The sequence below is a fragment of the Schistocerca cancellata genome, chromosome 9 (assembly GCF_023864275.1).
Source record: "Schistocerca cancellata isolate TAMUIC-IGC-003103 chromosome 9, iqSchCanc2.1, whole genome shotgun sequence".
NCBI classification, from domain to species: Eukaryota; Metazoa; Arthropoda; class Insecta; order Orthoptera; family Acrididae; genus Schistocerca; species Schistocerca cancellata.
In genome coordinates this window covers 179,756,945-179,776,080 of record NC_064634.1, presented here as the reverse complement: position 1 = coordinate 179,776,080, position 19,136 = coordinate 179,756,945, and the positions used below count along the sequence as shown (strand labels likewise).

The 19,136-nt window shown below is 41.4% G+C and overlaps 1 protein-coding gene across 2 annotated transcripts in view; it reads left to right on the top strand.

Annotated features, from left to right (window-relative positions):
• Nucleotides 1-16,306, top strand: part of LOC126100845 (uncharacterized) — a 155,141-nt gene extending 138,835 nt beyond the window's left edge. For both annotated transcript variants that reach the window (XM_049911499.1, XM_049911500.1), the window contains one exon: nt 15,612-16,306. In XM_049911499.1, the coding sequence (XP_049767456.1) occupies nt 15,612-15,823 (212 nt within the window). In that variant the 3' untranslated portion in view covers nt 15,824-16,306. The remainder of the gene's footprint in view (nt 1-15,611) is intronic.
• The last annotated feature ends 2,830 nt before the right edge of the window (nt 16,307-19,136 follow it).

Below are 19,136 nucleotides of genomic sequence, written 5' to 3'. Positions count from 1 at the left end.
TGTTCAGCATCAATGTCATTTAATGCAGCGAAGACAGATTTTACACACTCTATTGTGGTCCACAAAAGGATTCCTTGAGAAGCAGTCAGCATCCTTGTGTTGGTGTCCATTCAGGTATCCCACTTGATGATGTACTCCTGAAGCCTCAGTGCCCATCTCACCAGCTGAACGGATGGATCCCTCGGACTAGTTAGCCAGCGTAGAGAACAGTGGTCTGACACAAAGGTGAATGGTTTGCAAAATAAATCCTGCCGGGGCGTGTTAATGATCCAGGCAGCTGTAAGGCACTCTTTCTCAGTTGTAGAATAGTTTGTCTCAGATTTTGAGAGTAATCTGGAAACAAAAGCTATCACATTTTCAGCACTTTCCAAAATTTGCAGTAGAAGTGCACTCATTTAGTAACTGCTAGGGCTGGTGAAGATGTTAGTGCCATCTTAAGGGCAAGCAAAGATCTTTCTTGCACCTCCTTCCATGAAAATTTGCTGCCTCCCTGCAGTAGTTCTTGCAAGGGACATGCAACACATCAGGAATGTGCCACAAGGTTGGAAAATCTTTGGCAGCTCTTATTTTCTCTGGGTTAGGATAGACTCAACTGCCACTTACTAGCTGCCTCCTGATTTTTATAACTGGAGCTTAAAAGAGGTACTATTTTGAATTTAGTAGGCCTGCAGTCTAAACACACGTCAACTTCATTAGCCTTAGAAATTCTTCAGATGTCTTTAGAAAAACGACAGTGTCATATAGATAACAAGATAAAAGGCATAACTTCGGACTCATAGAAAGCGTCAGGTATTAAAAAGGCAGTCATCTGCCAGGACGTTGGAAACAATGCTCAGGATGGGCATATGTGTATAAGGAAATATCATGTGCCTCCCTCATGTAAGTGATATTTTCCCAATTTCAATACAAGGCTAAATTTTATTTATTTGAATATATACAAGCAACTGTTCACAAGATTGCATGTGAACTGCTTACGTATGTCATTATTACTGGTGTTCCTACAGGTTGTGTACGCCCCAGGACAATAGGGAAATCCGGCAATTTTTTCATCTGGGAAAAACATCGTAATTTTTTTAGAATTCCGGAATTATTTGTATTTTTTATTTTCTTTTATTTTTGTTTCAGTTTTCACTTATTGTAATTTTGACTGGTAAGAACTTGGTGATTATCTAACAATGAATTTTGCTTTAATTCTCTACAGAAAATAAACAAAAGAATAATACCAAAATAAAACTTAAGTTGCAAAGAAAATGTGCCATTTACAACAACAAAAATACAGTGCACACACAATTGTCTGCAGACAGCAAAATGTGTCAAAAGCTTTAGGACGAAGACTATGCAAAACTTCGTAACAACAAACTGCTTTTGATGACTGTGATGTCAAAATTATTTATATTTTTAAGATGTTGTGGGAAAATATTTTATGATGGTAGTTTGAGAAGTGTTACTTTCAAAGTAAATTTCCTTTTATGCAAGATGAATTATGGTACATGTGAGAATGTGGAATGAATTACTTAAATCACTCTCATTCACAATTTAAACTTTGAGGAACAGCAACTTAGAAAAATAAATGGCCCAGAAGACCAGCCATTTATGCCATTATTTAAATTGTTACTTGCACCTTGGTGTTTACCATGCCTTGAAGAGTAACACATGCTGAAAAAAAGACGAAGCTTGAAGGATTGTTTTTCATATTTATTTTAATACTTTCGTAGATTACAAATTATACAATAACAATGTTAAAAAGAATGATTATCCTTCAAAAAACAAGTATGAGGTCGGTTCTTGAGCAATTTTATGCATAACTGAATTTTCTCTGGAAAACTGAAGTGCTTGACAGGTCATGTGCTCAGCCAGGTAGCCCACGAAATGTTCGGCTGCTGCAATTTAAGCTGTGCTGTTAGGATCCTGCCTAACAACCACCTCAGGGGAAAAATATATCTAAAAACAAAGATGTGTGACTTACCAAACGAAAGCGCTGGCACGTCGATAGACACACAAACAAACACAAACATACACACAAAGTTCTAGCTTTCGCAACCAACGGTTGCCTCGTCAGGAAAGAGGGAAAGACGAAAGGATTTGTGTTTTAAGGGAGAGGGTAAGGAGTCATTCCAAAGACTTACCTTAGGGGGAAAAAAGGACAGGTATACACTCGCACACACACACATATCCATCCGCATATACACAGACACAAGCAGACATTTGTAAAGGCAAAGAGTTTGGGCAGAGATGTCAGTCGGGGCGGAAGTACAGAGGCAAAGATGATGTTGAAAGACGGGTGAGGTATGAGCGGCGGCAAATTGAGATTAGAAATTAGCGGAGATTGAGGCCTGGCGGATAGCGAGAAGAGAGGATATGCTGAAGGGCAAGTTCCCATCTCCGGAGTTCTGACAGGTTGGTGTTAGTGGGAAGTATCCAGATAACCCGGACAGTGTAACACTGTTCCAAGATGTGCTGGCCGTGCACCAAGGCATGTTTAGCCACAGGGTGATCCTCATTACCAACAAACACTGTCTGCCTGTGTCCATTCATGCGAATGGACAGTTTGTTGCTGGTCATTCCCACATAGAATGCTTCACAGTGTAGGCAGGTCATTTGGTAAATCACGTGGGTGCTTTCACACGTGGCTCTGCCTTTGATCGTGTACACCTTCCGGGTTACAGGACTGGAATAGGTGGTGGTGGGAGGGTGCATGGGACAGGTTTTACACCGGGGGCGGTTACAGGGGTAGGAGCCAGGGGGTAGGGAAGGTGGTTTGGGGATTTCATAGGGATGAACTAAGAGGTTACGAAGGTTAGGTGGACGGCGGAAAGACACTCTTGGTGGAGTGGGGAGGATTTCATGAAGGATGGATCTCATTTCAGGGCATGATTTGAGGAAGTCGTATCCCTGCTGGAGAGCCACATTCAGAATCTGATCCAGTCCCGGAAAGTATCCTGTCACAAGTGGGGCACTTTTGGGGTTCTTCTGTGGAGGAGATGAGGAAGTGGCTCTGGTTATTTGCTTCTGTACCAGGTCGGGAGGGTAGTTACAGGATGCAAAAGCTGTTTTCAGGTTGTTGGTGTAATGGTTCAAGGATTCCGGACTGGAGCAGATTCGTTTGCCACGAAGACCTAGACTGTAGGGAAGGGACCGTTTGATGTGGAATGGGTGGCAGCTGTCATAATGGAGGTACTGTTGCTTGTTGGTGGGTTTGATGTGGACGGACATGTGTAGCTGGCCATTGGACAGGTGGAGGTCAACGTCAAGGAAAGTGGCATGGGATTTGGAGTAGGACCAGGTGAATCTGATGGAACCAAAGGAGTTGAGGTTGGAGAGGAAATTCTGGAGTTCTTCTTCACTGTGAGTCCAGATCATGAAAATGTCATCAATAAATCTGTACCAAACTTTGGGTTGGCAGGCCTGGGTAACCAAGAAGGCTTCCTCTAAGCGACCCATGAATAGGTTGGCGTACGAGGGGGCCATCCTGGTACCCATGGCTGTTCCCTTTAATTGTTGGTATGTCTGGCCTTCAAAAGTGAAGAAGTTGTGGGTCAGGATGAAGCTGGCTAAGGTAATGAGGAAAGAGGTTTTAGGTAGGGCAGCAGGTGATCGGCGTGAAAGGAAGTGCTTCATCGCAGCGAGACCCTGGACATGCGGAATATTTGTGTATAAGGAAGTGGCATCAATGGTTACAAGGATGGTTTCCGGGGGGTAACAGACTGGGTAGGGATTCCAGGCGTTCGAGAAAGTGGTTGGTGTCTTTGATGAAGGATGGGAGACTGCATGTAATGGGTTGAAGGTGTTGATCTACGTAGGCAGAGATGCATTCTGTGGGGGCTTGGTAACCAGCTACAATGGGACGGCCGGGATGATAGGGTTTGTGAATTTTGGGAAGAAGGTAGAAGGTAGGGGTGCGGGGTGTTGGTGGGGTCAGGAGGTTGATGGAGTCAGGTGAAAGGTTTTGTAGGGGGCCTAAGGTTCTGAGGATTCCTTGAAGCTCCGCCTGGACATCAGGAATGGGATTACCTTGGCAAACTTTGTAAGTAGTGTTGTCTGAAAGCTGACGCAGTCCCTCAGCCACATACTCCCGACGATCAAGTACCACAGTCGTGGAACCCTTGTCCGCCGGAAGAATGACGATGGATCGGTCAGCCTTCAGATCACGGATAGCCTGGGCTTCAGCAGTGGTGATGTTGGGAGTAGGATTAAGGTTTTTTAAGAAGGATTGAGAGGCAAGGCTGGAAGTCAGAAATTCCTGGAAGGTTAGGAGAGGGTGATTTTGAGGAAGAGGAGGTGGGTCCCGCTGTGACAGAGGACGGAACTGTTCCAGGCATGGTTCAATTTGGATAGTGTCTTGGGGAGTAGGATTAGGATCATTTTTCTTCGTGGCAAAGTGATATTTCCAGCAGAGAGTACGGGTGTAGGACAGTAAATCTTTGACGAGGGCTGTTTGGTTAAATCTGGGAGTGGGGCTGAAGGTGAGGCCTTTGGATAGGACAGAGGTTTCGGATTGGGAGAGAGGTTTGGAGGAAAGGTTAACTACTGAATTGGGGTGTTGTGGTTCCAGATTGTGTTGATTGGAATTTTGAGGTTTTGGAGGGAGTGGAGCTGGAAGTGGGAGATTGAGTAGATGGGAGAGACTGGGTTTGTGTGCAATGAGAGGAGGTTGAGGTTTGCTGGAAAGGTTGTGAAGGGTGAGTGAGTTGCCTTTCCGGAAGTGGGAAACCAGGAGATTGGATAGTTTTTTAAGGTGGAGGGTGGCCTGTAGGAGGATGCTCTGAACAACCGGTGTGGATGTGGGAGAGGAAGGCATGTTTGCGGAGGGAATGTAAATAAAACTTAATGGGGTCGTTGTGGGGGTGTTGTGAGGGTGACATGGTACTAGAAGGTGGAAAGTGGAACACGAGGCTGAAATGAAAATGAAAATAAACATAAAAAAATATATGGGGAGAGAGAAAGGTAAAACTATAAAAGCAAATGGAGATCTGGTGTGAAAAAAGGCGAAAAAGGGTTGGTTAGAGCTGGGCTATGTTGATCCTGTGGTGAACTTGTGTAGGTAGATAATGATGTGCATAAAGGTTAGGTGGTTGTGTTGCCGCCAAAACACGTTAAAGGGTGGAGAAATGCGGGAAAATTTCGAAAAAACTATGTGAGGATGTATTAAAAGGAGTGGTTTGGTGGTGGCAGATTATGGAAATGAAGCTAACAATTGTCTGATGAAGAAATAATGACGTTAAAACCTGTGGGAAGCGGCTAAAAATGATCGGTGATGTGAGGAAAAAAAATATATATATATGGAAACATTTCACGTGGGAAAAAATATATCTAAAAACAAAGATGATTTGACTTACCAAACGAAAGCGCTGGCACATCGATACACACACAATCAAACACACAAAATTCTAGCTTTCGCAACAAACGGTTGCCTCATCAGGAAAGAGGGAAAGACGAAAGGATTTGGGTTTTAAGGGAGAGGGTAAGGAGTCATTCCAATCCCGGGAGCGGAAAGACCTACCTTAGGGGGAAAAAAGGACAGGTATACTCTCTCTCTCTCTCTCTCTCTCTCTCACACACACACACACACACACACACACACACACATATCCATCCACACATATACAGGCACAAGCAGACATATGCTTGAGTGTCTCTTGTAACCACAGAATATTGTATTTATATTAATTTAAACCATGAACTTTTTATAGTTGTGTGTTAATGAACAGTAATGTTGCTATGGGCTGGCTACGACACCTGTCCTATGCTCTTAATGTCTGCTGTCATTGGCTGGTGAAATCACACGACATGAGCTGTAATTGGTTGGCAAAAGTGCATGTCACAGCGCAAACTCGATTTCAGTGGTTCAGAAGCGACCATGCTGTATTTGGTTGATTTCATATTAATACTTTCATAATGTTAAAAATTTAGCGTAAATGTTGGTGCGCATCAAAGATTTGTCGTAAAATGTGGGGAATTCTGTGCTGGTGTATAAAACCTTTTACCATTCAAAAGTTTGATAAGTTCTGCAGCTCACGGGGAATGTATATTGTCACTTAAAGAGAAATTATGTACTTTCACCCGTGGTACAGTGTGTTTTCACTCAGGAGGGAGGGGGATTGTATTTTTAACCAGGAAATCTGGGGCAAAATCCAGAATTTATTTTTCTCGTCCACATATACACTCTATCTTACACAGTTCAAAGTACATTGTCAGACTTAAAATTACAGGTAAATAACATCCGTCATAGTTTCAACTAATTAAAATTTATATACTGCTTCTCCCCTTCCTACCATTCCCCTCAGCTTGCACTCAGTGCTGCAACCACCTCTTGCGTGTAGCCTAGCAACTACCAGTGAGAGGCAGGGAGGCGTGAGGAGTGGTTTGTTTGGATCTGATCCTCAAAGACTGTTGGTGCAGTATCCAGCGGCCAAAAATTTAGTTGTGGGAGTGTGATTTTCCTACGTGCCCATCTGCAGCTCAATGATCATTTTCTCGGTGAGTTGTTACCTATCCTCATTAGTATTGATTCTCAGAGTATTCGCCCAAGTTATCTGTTACATGGATCGATCACTGTGGTCTCATTTCATCAACGTGGTGTCTGTGACACTTGAATAGCTAGCCACACGAGTGGACTTCAGCAACGGGCCAAAACCACAGGCTATTTGTGCAGCTATATCTTAACGGATCAGGCCTGCCAATCTGAAGCCCCTCATTTACCACTATGTGCAGGCCCTGCCCATCGGATCTAGTCTCACCGATCTGCCCGCAGGCCGGGTCTGTTTGCGTGTAGTGTAATGCGATGGATTTTCATGGTTTATCCATGGACCAGGAATCCATGGATTTCAGGAATTGCGACTGTACATTGGACAGTGCAGCATTCTATAGACATTTCATTTATTCTAGTACATTTTGGCACTTTGAATGTAGTTCTTGCTTAGAAAGTATGTTTGGTAAGAAGAAGGAAATGGCGGCAGTCATTGGTGGTTTGTACAATATGTACTCATATATTTCTTGAAAGAAACATCACACAGTACCTGTCAAATGAAATGAGGACAACACAACACCCAGTCCAGAAGCAGAGAAAATCTCCTACCCGACCACGAATCAAACCTGGGCCCGCTGCGTGGTAGGCAAACACATTACTAATTCTTTTTTAATTTTTTTTCTCCACAAAAAACAGTAACAAAAATGACTAGCTTAAAATGAAATGACATTAGTAAGGTGACAGCTAACTGCAGTCATAAATTACAGCATTCATAGAATGAGGAATGATATTTAGTCTTTAGCAGTAGCGCACATTTAGCATCTTCACTGTCACCTTCAGCTGATGGCAGTTCAGCATGCACATTTTCTTCTTCTGCAGCTTGAGTTTCCTCTTCATCACTTCCCAAACCCAACTTAACCATTCAGTGAATCCTTGATGTACAGGGGATAGGCAAAATAATGTGAACAGTGGTAGTTATGAGACAGTTGTGTTTGATGGTCAACAATGCAGGTAAGGCATGTGCTGCACTGAATTGTGCGTGCTCAGTACAGACTAGGCATCAGTGCAGGTTGTTTACGAGTAGTGCACACTTTGTATGTGCATTCAGAGGCTGAGGTTGGCGGGCAATGAAAGACCTAACAGAGTTACAAAGAGGGCAGATTGTGGGGGCCCAATTAGATGGAGCATCATTAACCAACACAGCAAACTTATTGAATGTTTCAAGAACAACTGTTTCAACAGTCATGATAACCTACACAAAACATGGGAAGACATTATCGTGTAAACATAATAGTGGGCGAAAATCAAAGCTAAATGATGGAGATCATTGTACACTAACACAAATTGTGTCAAAACAACACAAAACTATGATGGCTAAAGTGATTGTAGAGCTCAATAGCCATAATCGAGACCCCCTATCTACCAACACTGCTGAGAACTCCATAAAGTGAATATTCATGGATGAGACACTGTACTGAAACCATTGGTGATGATAACCAATGCAAAGAAGTGCAAAATGTGGTGCCAGGAGCATAAATTCTGGACGGTGGTGTCAGGAGCATAAATCCTGGATGGCTTATCAGTGGAAACACATCATATGGTCCAACGAGTCAACGTTTTCATTATTTCCAACATCAGGCAGGGTTTACGTCTTGAGAATGCCAAAAGAAACCTTCAATCCTGATTGCTTGATTCCAGTGGTTAAACATGGAGATGGAAGTTCGATGGTGTGGGCAGCCATATCGTGGTAATCTGCTGGTTCCATCATTTCTCTCACAGGCCGTTTTACAGCCAACGATTATGTGAACATTTTAGGTGATCAAGTGCACTCTATGATTCAGATGTTGTTCCCCAACAATGACGCCATATTTCATGGCGAAAATGCAGAAATTCACACAGCCAGGACAGTACAGTTACGGTATGAGTGCAACTGAACTGCAGTGTCTTCCCTGGCGAGCACAGTCCACGGACTTGAACGTTATCAAACCCTTGTGGGCGGAATTAGAGTGCAGACTCTTGAGCAGATTTCCACCTCCCTCATCACTACAGAAGTTAGAAGAGGCTCTGACTGAAGAGTGGCATAACATTCCACTGGAGACTATGCAATCATTTTATGCCAGTACTCCAAGACGAATGGGCAAATGAGGGTCCAACTCCTTATTAAAGAACCAATCCCAAATAAGTACAGTTGTTCACATTATTTTGCCTATCCCTGTATGTTCCTAAATCTCCTCCAGAGTAAATTACAGGGACAGAAGAACAGTCCCGAACGGCAACTTCGCAAAGTCCTTCACTGCCTTGTCATTTTTGTCAGTTTCAGCCTTCTACCAAATGTTTGCCGTCATATACTTGTATCTGCTGTGTTACATGATTTATTTTTCATGTGTGACTTGTAGGGGAGGTTAGGGTTGAGAACGCGACACAGAAGTAGAGAGGCCTCTCCGTGGCACTGCTAGTGCTTCATGGCCCAACCCATCCCCTCTCCATGAGGAATCTACTGGTACCTAACTTACACCCATTCTGTTGAAGACAGTTCGGTGCATGTTACCATATTTCTTATTGTGGTGGGATACTTAAGTGTTTTCTCGAATTCATTTTCCATATACATCTTTTATTCAATATGTTCATCACTCTGATATTGTTAAAAACGTAACTTGTATATTTGGCCATTAACCAAATCACTGCTTTTTTTTAATATATATAAAAACAAAGATGATGTGACTTACCAAACAAAAGCGCTGGAAAGTGCTGGCAGGTTGATAGACACACAAACATACACACAAAATTCAAGCTTTTGCAACAAACGGTTGCTTTGTCAGGAAAGAGGGAAAGACGAAAGGATGTGCGTTTTAAGGGAGAGGGTAAGGAGTCATTCCAATCCCGGGAGCGGAAAGACTTACCTTAGGGGGGGAAAAAGGACAGGTATACACTCGCGCGCACACACACACATATCCATCCGCACATACACAGACACAAGCAGACATTTGTAAAGGCAAAGAGTTTGGGCAGAGATGTCAGTCGAAGCGGAAGTACAGAGGCAAAGATGTTGTTGAAAGACAGGTGAGGTATGAGCGGCGGCAAATTGAAATTAGAAATTAGCAGAGATTGAGGCCTGGCGGATAGCGAGAAGAGAGGATATGCTGAAGGGCAAGTTCCCATCTCCAGAGTTCTGACAGGTTGGTGTTGTGGGAAGTATCCAGATAACCCGGACGGTGTAACACTGTGCCAAGATGTGCTGGCCGTGCACCAAGGCATGTTTAGCCACAGGGTGATCCTCATTACCAACAAACACTGCCTGTGTCCATTCATGCGAATGGACAGTTTGTTGCTGGTCATTCCCACATAGAAGGCTTCACAGTGTAGGCAGGTCAGTTGGTAAATCAAGTGGGTGCTTTCACACGTGGCTCTGCCTTTGATAGAGGGAAGGAGAGGTAAAGACAAAAGGATTTGGGTTTTAAGGGAGAGGGTAAGGAGTCATTCCAATCCCGGGAGCGGAAAGACTTACCTTAGGAGGAAAAAAGGACAGGTATATACTCGCACACACACACACATCCATCCGCATATACACAGACCTGTCTGTCTGTGTATATGCGGATGGATATGTGTGTGTGTGCGAGTGTATACCTGTCCTTTTTTCACCCTAAGGTAAGTCTTTCCGCTCCCGGGATTGGAATGACTCCTTACCCTCTCCCTTAAAACCCAAATCCTTTTGTCTTTCCCTCTCCTTCCCTCTTTCCTGACGAGGCAACCGTTGGTCTCTACACATGCACTGATGAAGCACAGCATCAGCAAGATTGCATTTACTGCAGAGGTTAGTGTCACGTAAACCAAAGGCAAAGAGATGCTCATTAGTGTTGAAGATGTTACTGACTACCTTGTACCACGCTGTTCTCACGTCAAACGAAAGAACACCACTACTGATGTTTTTCCAGACTACATTCCATGCTATTCCATTATATTTAGTTGCTATGTAATTTTTCATTTCATGTTACCTTTTTTCCGCTAAAATCTCATTTTCTCTAATTTTTTGGATTTTAAAATCTTTTTGCTGATGTCGCTTTATTCAAGGTAAAAATACCTAATATGTTTTCATTTAAAACTTTTTTTTGTGTATTTATCAGTGGCTCTACACTTTCTGGCCTGACAATGTTGTATACTTTTGCTGTAATGCATTCCACATTGTTACACATTATGCTCCATGTTTGTTTGACATACAGTGCCATCACTTTAGACTTGATGTTGTTTAGTCCCATTCCTCCATTGCTTGGATCTAACACAGTTGCCTTCACTCAAAACAGTTCCCATTTCCGTAAAAATTTTGCTAAGGTGGAGATGATTGTCGTCACCATCAATGATGGAATGGGAAGAACCTGTGCTATGTAGTAGACCTTCGGTAAAGTATACGTGTTGATAAACTGTTTTCTCTGGAACTGGCCTATGCTACATTGACAGTTTTCAGTCAAAGCTCCCTTTATTTTTCTTGCCAGCTCCCGCCAATTTCTTGCTTTAATTCGTAAAATGTAAGTTGTCAATGCTATTCCAAGGGCCTTATGTTCACTGACATGGTTCGCCCACTCAATTAACAAGTTAGCAAGCCCCTTTATATTTAGAAATTTACTTCTGTGTTCATTTACCTTTGCACCTAATGCGGAGCAACATTTTGCAAGAATCATCTAATTGTATCACATCTGCATGGTCTCTGACGATTAAGCATATATCGCCTGCCTAGACACCTACCATGGTCTTTGCTCCTTGAACAGTAATGTCTGTTAGTCTGTGCTGTAGCTGCCTCATGAAAGGTTCCAGTGATATAACATACAGAAGCATGGATAAGGGGCTTCCTTGGGTAACACCCCTTTTTATTTCAGTTTGTTTTGTCAGTTGACAGTTAATGGAGCTTTGTGCAGTAACACCCATTGCCATTTTCTTGATGATGTTGATGGTTTTTGGCAGGAAGCCCATTTGGCGCATTGTCTCTATCAGGTATTTGTGATTAATTTGATCAAATGCCTTATGGAAGTCTATGGAAAGCAGTCCACATTTTATGTTACTTGTCTGTGTTAGCACAATGGCTTTGCGGTACAAAGCTGCAGTTTGTAAAATTCTCCTTCTAAAAGCAAAAGTCTGCTGTTGGCCTATGATGTCAGCGGTGCATGATATAAAGCACTTATTAGTTACTCGAGCTATAAACTCTGCAGGCACTGGCTTTCCTCGTAAGACTTCATTGACAATTCGGTGAACTTTTCTCCGCTTGGGGTCCAAAAACGTTTATATAATTCAGTGGGCAGTCCATCAGGTCCTGGAGATTTCCTAGTGGGGGAGCTGCTCGTGAGAAATGTTTTCAATCTTGCGATATTCATGGAAGATATGCACCAAAGAGCTCATCATATTTCTATGTTTGTTTTTTCTGATGCATACATGCATTCATAGTACACTGAGATTTCTTTAATTATTTCCTTCTGGGTGGTGGTTTGGTACCATTATCGATTTGAAGTTCATCCATGAAAATGAAAATGCTTGTTCTATTCTTGATGTGTCTGATAAAATGGTACAATGCAACAGTCTCATCTTCAATGACTGACTTTGCTTTGGGTTTTATATTAAGTCCGTCCAGTTCCTTATGTTTCAAACTGACTAACTTTGCTTTTATTTGATTGATGTCTTTTAATCTTGTAGGAACTGAATCTGTCTGATCATAGAGGTCCTATAGAACACTATAGTAGAATTCTATAGTCTGTTTGCTTTCTCTGACCTTATCTGTACTACAAGATATTAAAACTTTCTTTAGCTTCGGTTTTGCCGTAGGGTCCACCATTCTAGAACAGTAGGAAAGTTGTTCAGTGAACGGAGACAATTTCCCAAGCACTGGTTAGGGAATCTTCTAAGTCATCTTCTGATAGTAACGATATATTTAGATTCCACTGGCTTCTTACTCTTTGGGTAGGTTGTGGTTTAAATTTGTGCAGGTTGACAGTGCACTGTGATCGGAAAAACTAAGGGGAACAGTTTGTGTTTTCAGCACTTTGTCTGTTAAATTATAAGATACGTAAATTCTGTCAGTTCTACAGTCAGCTAAGCAGATGGACACACAGCACCTCTGAAATAATAGACATAATGCAGTGGGTAATGACTGACAGTAACGAACCAGCGTTTTATTGGCAGTCACCTATAGTGTTGGTTTACACAACTCTTCCCTGCCTTATACACTTCTTTCAAGAGGCCTACTTTTTTCTGAAGTTATGTCTGAAATCAGTGAACATATTTTAAATGTGTGTTGCGACTCCAAGGAAATGCGTACTTTTGTCGTGTTACTGAAATAAAATAATATCTGTGGTCTTAGTGAAACACACATATCATTTGGCTTGCTTTCTCCACCTAAAAACCAGTTCATTACATCAATGTTAGTACTTAAGAGTTTTACTCACACATTTAGAAATACAGAAGTCCCTGCATATTTTTTTGCCAACTTTATTCACCCTTGAGATCTCAAATTTGTCACGGAAAATGCTAAAACCTGTCTGGAAATAGGGAAACTTGGGGCAACCCTGACTATCCGTGTTCATGTGTAAATCCCTGATGTCAAGTGCTTCACTACCATTACAATTTTGCTTTCATTTCTCCAAGGTACTAGGTATTGGTAAGCAATAGGTATATTTTTACTGAGAGATGGAACAATACAAGTAATAATAAACCAGCATCGCCCTCTGTTGATTACTTGCGAATAATCTTTTTGCTGACTTCACATAAACATAGCCCAATTTAATTTATTTATATTAATAGTCACTCTAAAATTATTTCTCCTATTGATATTTAGGACAAAATGATAATGTTACAGCCCATCATGATACGCAGCTAGACTGCACTTACATCACTGTCTATTGTAAGTGACTCTTTTATGTAATGATTAATCTCTCTCCCTCTCTCTCTCTCTCTCTCTCTCTCTCTCTCTCTCTCTCTCTGATTTATAACACAATCAGCAATATAATATTTGTCACCTCCTTGTTATTTACTTTCAAGAAAAAATTGTCTCTCTTCCTTCCTGCCTATCATTTTATTTTCCGGTGTATTTCTGTAAAATCAATCGCCAATAGTGGTAATATAATTCCTTCTTTTTTTCATTTTTATTCACCAGATTCTACTTGGATAATATTGTCACAACTAGGCATATCACTAATAAATTGTGTTTATCAGCTGTGTTTTTGTTTTTGTTCAACTAAGATTTGAATCCTGCCTCGGGCATGGATGTGTGTGATGTCCTTAGGTTTGTTAGGTTTAAGTAGTTCTAAGTTCTAGGGGACTGATAACCTCAGATGTTAAGCCCCATAGTGTTCAGAGCCAAAGACTGGAAAGTTGCACAAGTCACACCAATACCAAGAAAGGAAATAGGAGTAATCCGTTGAATTACAGACCCATCTCACTAACATCAATTTTCAGTGGGATTTTGGAACATATACTGTGCTCGAATATTATGAATCACTTCGAAGAAAATGATTTGTTGACAAATTGCCAACATGGAGTCAGAAAATATTGTTTTTGTGAAACACAGCTTTATTCTCACTAACTAATGAGTGCTATCAACAGGCAACGTCATACTGACTCAATAGCTATAGATTTCCAGAACACTTTTGACACAATTCCTCAGAAGCGTCTCCTAATCAAATTGTGTGTGCCAGTGGAGAGTTGTCTCAGTTGTGTGACTGGATTTGTGATTTCCTGTCAGAAAGGTCATAGTTTGTAATAATTGAAAGCAAGTCATTAAGTAAAACAGAAGTAATACCCATGTTCCCCAAGAAAGTTGTTCCTGATCTATATAAATGATTTAGGAGAAAATCATCAGATGATTCAAAACCATTTGCAAAATGCTTTTGACAAGATATCTGTATGGTGCAAAAAGTGACAGTTGACTCTAAAGCCTGAAAGGTGTGAAGTCATCCACTGGAGCACAAAGAGAATCCACTGAATTTCAGTTGCAAAATAAATAAGACAATTCTAAAGACTGATATCTCAACTAAACACTCAGGGATTACAATTACAGGTAAGTTAAATTGGAATAATCACGTAGATAATGTTGTGTGGAGAGCAAACTAAAGACTGTGATTTATTGGCAGAACACTTAGAAAATGTAACAGGTCTACAAGAGAGTTCTTACACTATGCTTGTCTGCCCTCTTCTGAAGTGTTGCTGTGTGGTGTGGGATCCACATCAGATTGGATTGAAAGAGCAATCGAAAAAGTTCAAAGAAGGGCAGCTCGTTTCCAGTCATAAACACGAGTGTTTTGCCCTGCTACAGGATCGTCTCATGAGATTCAATCACCAACTTTCTCCTCAGGGTGTGACAATATTCTGTTGGTACCCGCCTATGTAGGGAGAAATGTACCCGCCTATGTAGGGAGAAATGATCATCATAATAAAATAAAGGAAATCGGAGTTTACATGGAAAGATTAAGTGTTTGTTATTTTCCACACGCCATTAGTGATTGGAACAGTAGAGTAGTAACTTGAAGGTGGTTCGATGAAGTCTCTGCCAGGCACTTAATTGCAAATTGCAGAGTAATTATGTAAATGTAGATTGTGGGAATTCTGAGCGCAAAATCGCCAACAAAGTCATCAGATATGAAAACCAGCCACCTACAAACAGTGGAAACTCCTGGTTGTTGAACTGCCACTGACAGATAGACTAGTGACTAAAGTAGCCACTGTCATTTGATATGGATATGCAGTGGATTTGTGATTTCCTGTCAGAAAGTCCTTGCACAAGCACTCTGAAAATCTGTAGCTAAGGAGCATGTCTCACTAACACAACAAGGCCACTTCGGTACTCTAGCCAGCTCAACACAGCGTAGTCTCCCTATTTGTTCCCACCCTAATAATTGTGCAGAAGGGAGGCGGGAAGTCAAATTGCGAGGTGTTTTTGTCATGTGTATACTATATACAAAAAAGTAAAGCTACATCCGTATCTGGTGATTGTTTCTTGGTAAATGTTTCATTTTTGTATAAAAATGTAAATAGCGTTTTATAACGTGTTTTCTACATCACAAAATGTCTATCAAGCTCCTTTATGGAAATTGTACTGTTAAAAATATTGATTCTTTCACATTTTCAAAATCTGTGGATCTAATATAGCTTAACCATATCTGCATTACAGGTATTTCGCCTGCAGAAGTCCGATCAAGTACACCGATCAACAGCAGTTCATCGTCACAACAAGAGCAGAATGGACACGCGAAGGAAGGTGAAAAGCAACCACAACCAGCAGTCGGTGCCTACGCAGTGTCCAGAATACCAAGAATCAAGTCATTAGGTGGGCTGCGGTTAAAGGAGATGAGAAGCACTCTCTCAAGAGAAGACCAGTTTTAGTACAAATGTGACATTATATGGTACAGTTAGTGCTTATGTGTGGTACACAAGAGGTATTGAAGACGTCAGTGGAAATGGAGGGGAGGGGGAGATTTACATATAATATGCCTGTACAGAGTAAGTGGAAATGTTCCTGCAGTTTTTTTAACTCTGAAGATAAACTGTATTCTAGATTTTCTCAGACAACAAATAATATCAGTTCCAATATGAATCACTGTACTCTGAGATACTGAACTATAGTAAGGGTTGTCAATATGGATCAGAGCAATGAAGACTGGTTCTGAATACTGAACTACAGTTAGGGTTGCACCAGAGCAGTGAAGACTGGTTGCACCAGTAACTGATAAAATTACAATGAAGTGTATTCTGCACCTCAGGCATCTCAGTGTTTGTAGATAGTGTAAGATAATAGTGAGACAGGGCTCTTTTGACTGCTTCTATCACTTGAATGTCTTAAATGAATTAAATGTATTAAATGTTTTACACAGTTCTATGTAAGTTATAAAAAATATACTCTTTTAACAACTTATTTTCTTGAAATTGTTTTGTTTGAAATTTTGAACTTAAGTATTGAGTAAACAGATTCAGACCTTTGATTACTTTACAAACGAGTTACAATAGTGTGAAAAGGAAAGTTGCTACTCACCATATAGCAGAGTGCCTGAGACTACAGATTGTAGGATCGCAAGTGCATATCTGTTCCAGTAGGACCGTACTCAGTAAAGCTCTGTAATGATCAAGCTAACTTTCAGGTTGTGGACAGCTTTGTGCAATTTTCCAGTAACTGTCAATTACATAAGTTACACATACATGCCACCAAGGGATGGTGCAGTGGTTAGCACACTGGACTCGCATTCCAGAGGATTGTGGCTCTAACCTGCATCCAATCGTCCTGATTTAGGTTTTCCACATTTCCCTAAATCGCTTCAGTCAAATTCAGAGATGGTTCCTTTGAAAGGGCACAGCTGACTTCCACATTGTTCCCTAATCCGATGGGACCGATGACCTCGCTGTTTAGCTCCCTCCTCCAAATCAACTGACAAACATGCATGCCTATCTACATAGGTTCACATAGACATGCCAACTTATATAAATCAAGTAAATTATCGACAAGTGTGAAATTATCTTTATGACTAATACCCAATGCACAATCACTGCCAGTCTTCGAATAAACTGGACACTAGCATATGTAGCTATGAACTTCATTCAATTCTGGGTAGATTATATAGCAGTCAGGTGAAACAATAAATGTAGTTTATATCTCACAAAAGAAAGGACACACAAAAATGAAACAACAATCAAATGTAAATATTCTTAATGTAATCTCACTGTTTGACAGTAGATAGGTGTGAATTTATGGTGACGCATACCAGGATTTGGAACCAGAAATTCTTTTATATGTTAACAGACAAGAAAACATTAGACAAAGTTGGGCCTTTCAGGGATTAGGTCCGAAAGTTGGAAAAACATCATTTGTCAAAAGTGTAGTGGCTGTCGTAGAGCTGAGGGGAGGCACCTGGAGCGGTAGTAGATTGTTTTGTATGCAATATTTAGTTTAGTTTTTGTTTTCATATACTTCGTAAAGAAGTGTGTTTGCTTGTATATTTTAATGTGTAGACTAGTGTTTAGTAACTTCCTTTAACTTAGTAAGGTGTGTTTTTTTTTTTTCATGCATTACGTTTGGCTGATCCGACTTTGACTTGTAGTATAAACTAGAAGCAGGATAGCAGCAGAACTTAAATATGCACTCAGCTACGTCTTCGGTTAGTGTTACATTACTTGTGATATAGATAAACCTGGTTAGGAACTGCACCTGTTGTATACAGATGTTGGGCAAATTTGGCCACTGTCTGTAAAGTACTGGAAGCTTTATTGGCCGTAGGCCATGGTCTTAAGGGCTTCAGGCTGCTGCCATGAACTGTAGTGGTGTTGGGGCACTTAAGACATGTGCTTTGGCACTTCTTGATTGCATAGCATCACTTGGCATCCCTGATGCTGGTGCACCTTCAGATTTGCAAGTCTCAGGCAATTGTCACTTACCTGATGAGGATGGGCAAACAGTGGAAGGGTCATGGACCTCTGGACGGAAGACGAAAGGAGGTACTCAGCTGCATGGCTGTCCCCTTAAGCCTTAAAAACAGGTTTGAGGTATTGCCCACTACCGAAAGTACATCCACACCAGAACAGAATGCCTCACCAGTTGGGACTGTGCCCTATCTTCCGGAGAGGTGTGGACAAGCTCAGAAGGTGGGATTGCTTGTCATTCAGAGCTCAGTGAAATACTGGGAAGGTCAGAAAAGAATCTGTTTCCTTGTTGAAGGGGAGGTGTTCTTGTTAGAGATGTGGAGGAGACTCTGCCAGCAGCAATTGAGCACAGTGGGTACACCCAGCTGCAAATCATGTCTCACGTCAGAATGAATGACATCTGCTGCCTGGGTTGAGAGGTTATCCTTGGTTCCTACACGTGGCTGGCTGATTTGATGAAGAAAGTGAGCCTTGCTCTCAGGGTGAAAGTAAAGCTATGTTTTGCAGCATAATTCTCAGAACCGATCACAGTCCTCTGGTTGACTTGGCTCCAAGAGGCTCTGGTGATTCTGTGACAATATGGCATGCGAATTTTCTGACCTCAGCTATCAGATGGAGAAACATAGGATCCTTTTAATAAATCGGGCATGATGTATGCGCAGGAGGCTGCTACTAAGGTAGCAGTGTGTGTGTGGCATGTACATGTGGAATTTTAGAATAGAGAAATCCCAGCAAGATGCGTTCCAGTTCCAGACAGGATAGCATTGATCGGAGAAAGAAAATGTTAGTACTATTAGTTAACTGTCAAAATGTCTGTGGAAAGGCCCTGGAATTACTCATGCTTATAAACACTAACAATGTCCACATAGTACTATGGACAGAAAGCTGGCTGAAACCAGATGTTAAAATTAACAAAAGTGTACACCCCGACTGGAATGTACAGGGTGTCCTACCCAAACCTCCCTGACTTAAAGGACCCGGGAGAGGAAAACCAAAGTAGATACGACAAAAAAAATGAACTACGTTGTAGAGAATCTCAAAGAATTTATATTCCCGCATCAGAAGTGCCAAGTATCATCGCCAGAGTGCAGCATGGTCGCATCAAGTAAAAATGGCGACTCCACAGCAGTGCATGCAAGCAGTAGTGTGGTTTGCAGAAACATAATCGCCAATTACTGTGCAAAGAAATTATCGTCATATGTATGAATGTGATCCACCTGATGTGAAAACAATTAGGAATGGTGTAGGAAGTTTCTGGCAATAGGTGGTGTTCTGAAACATTCCGGCG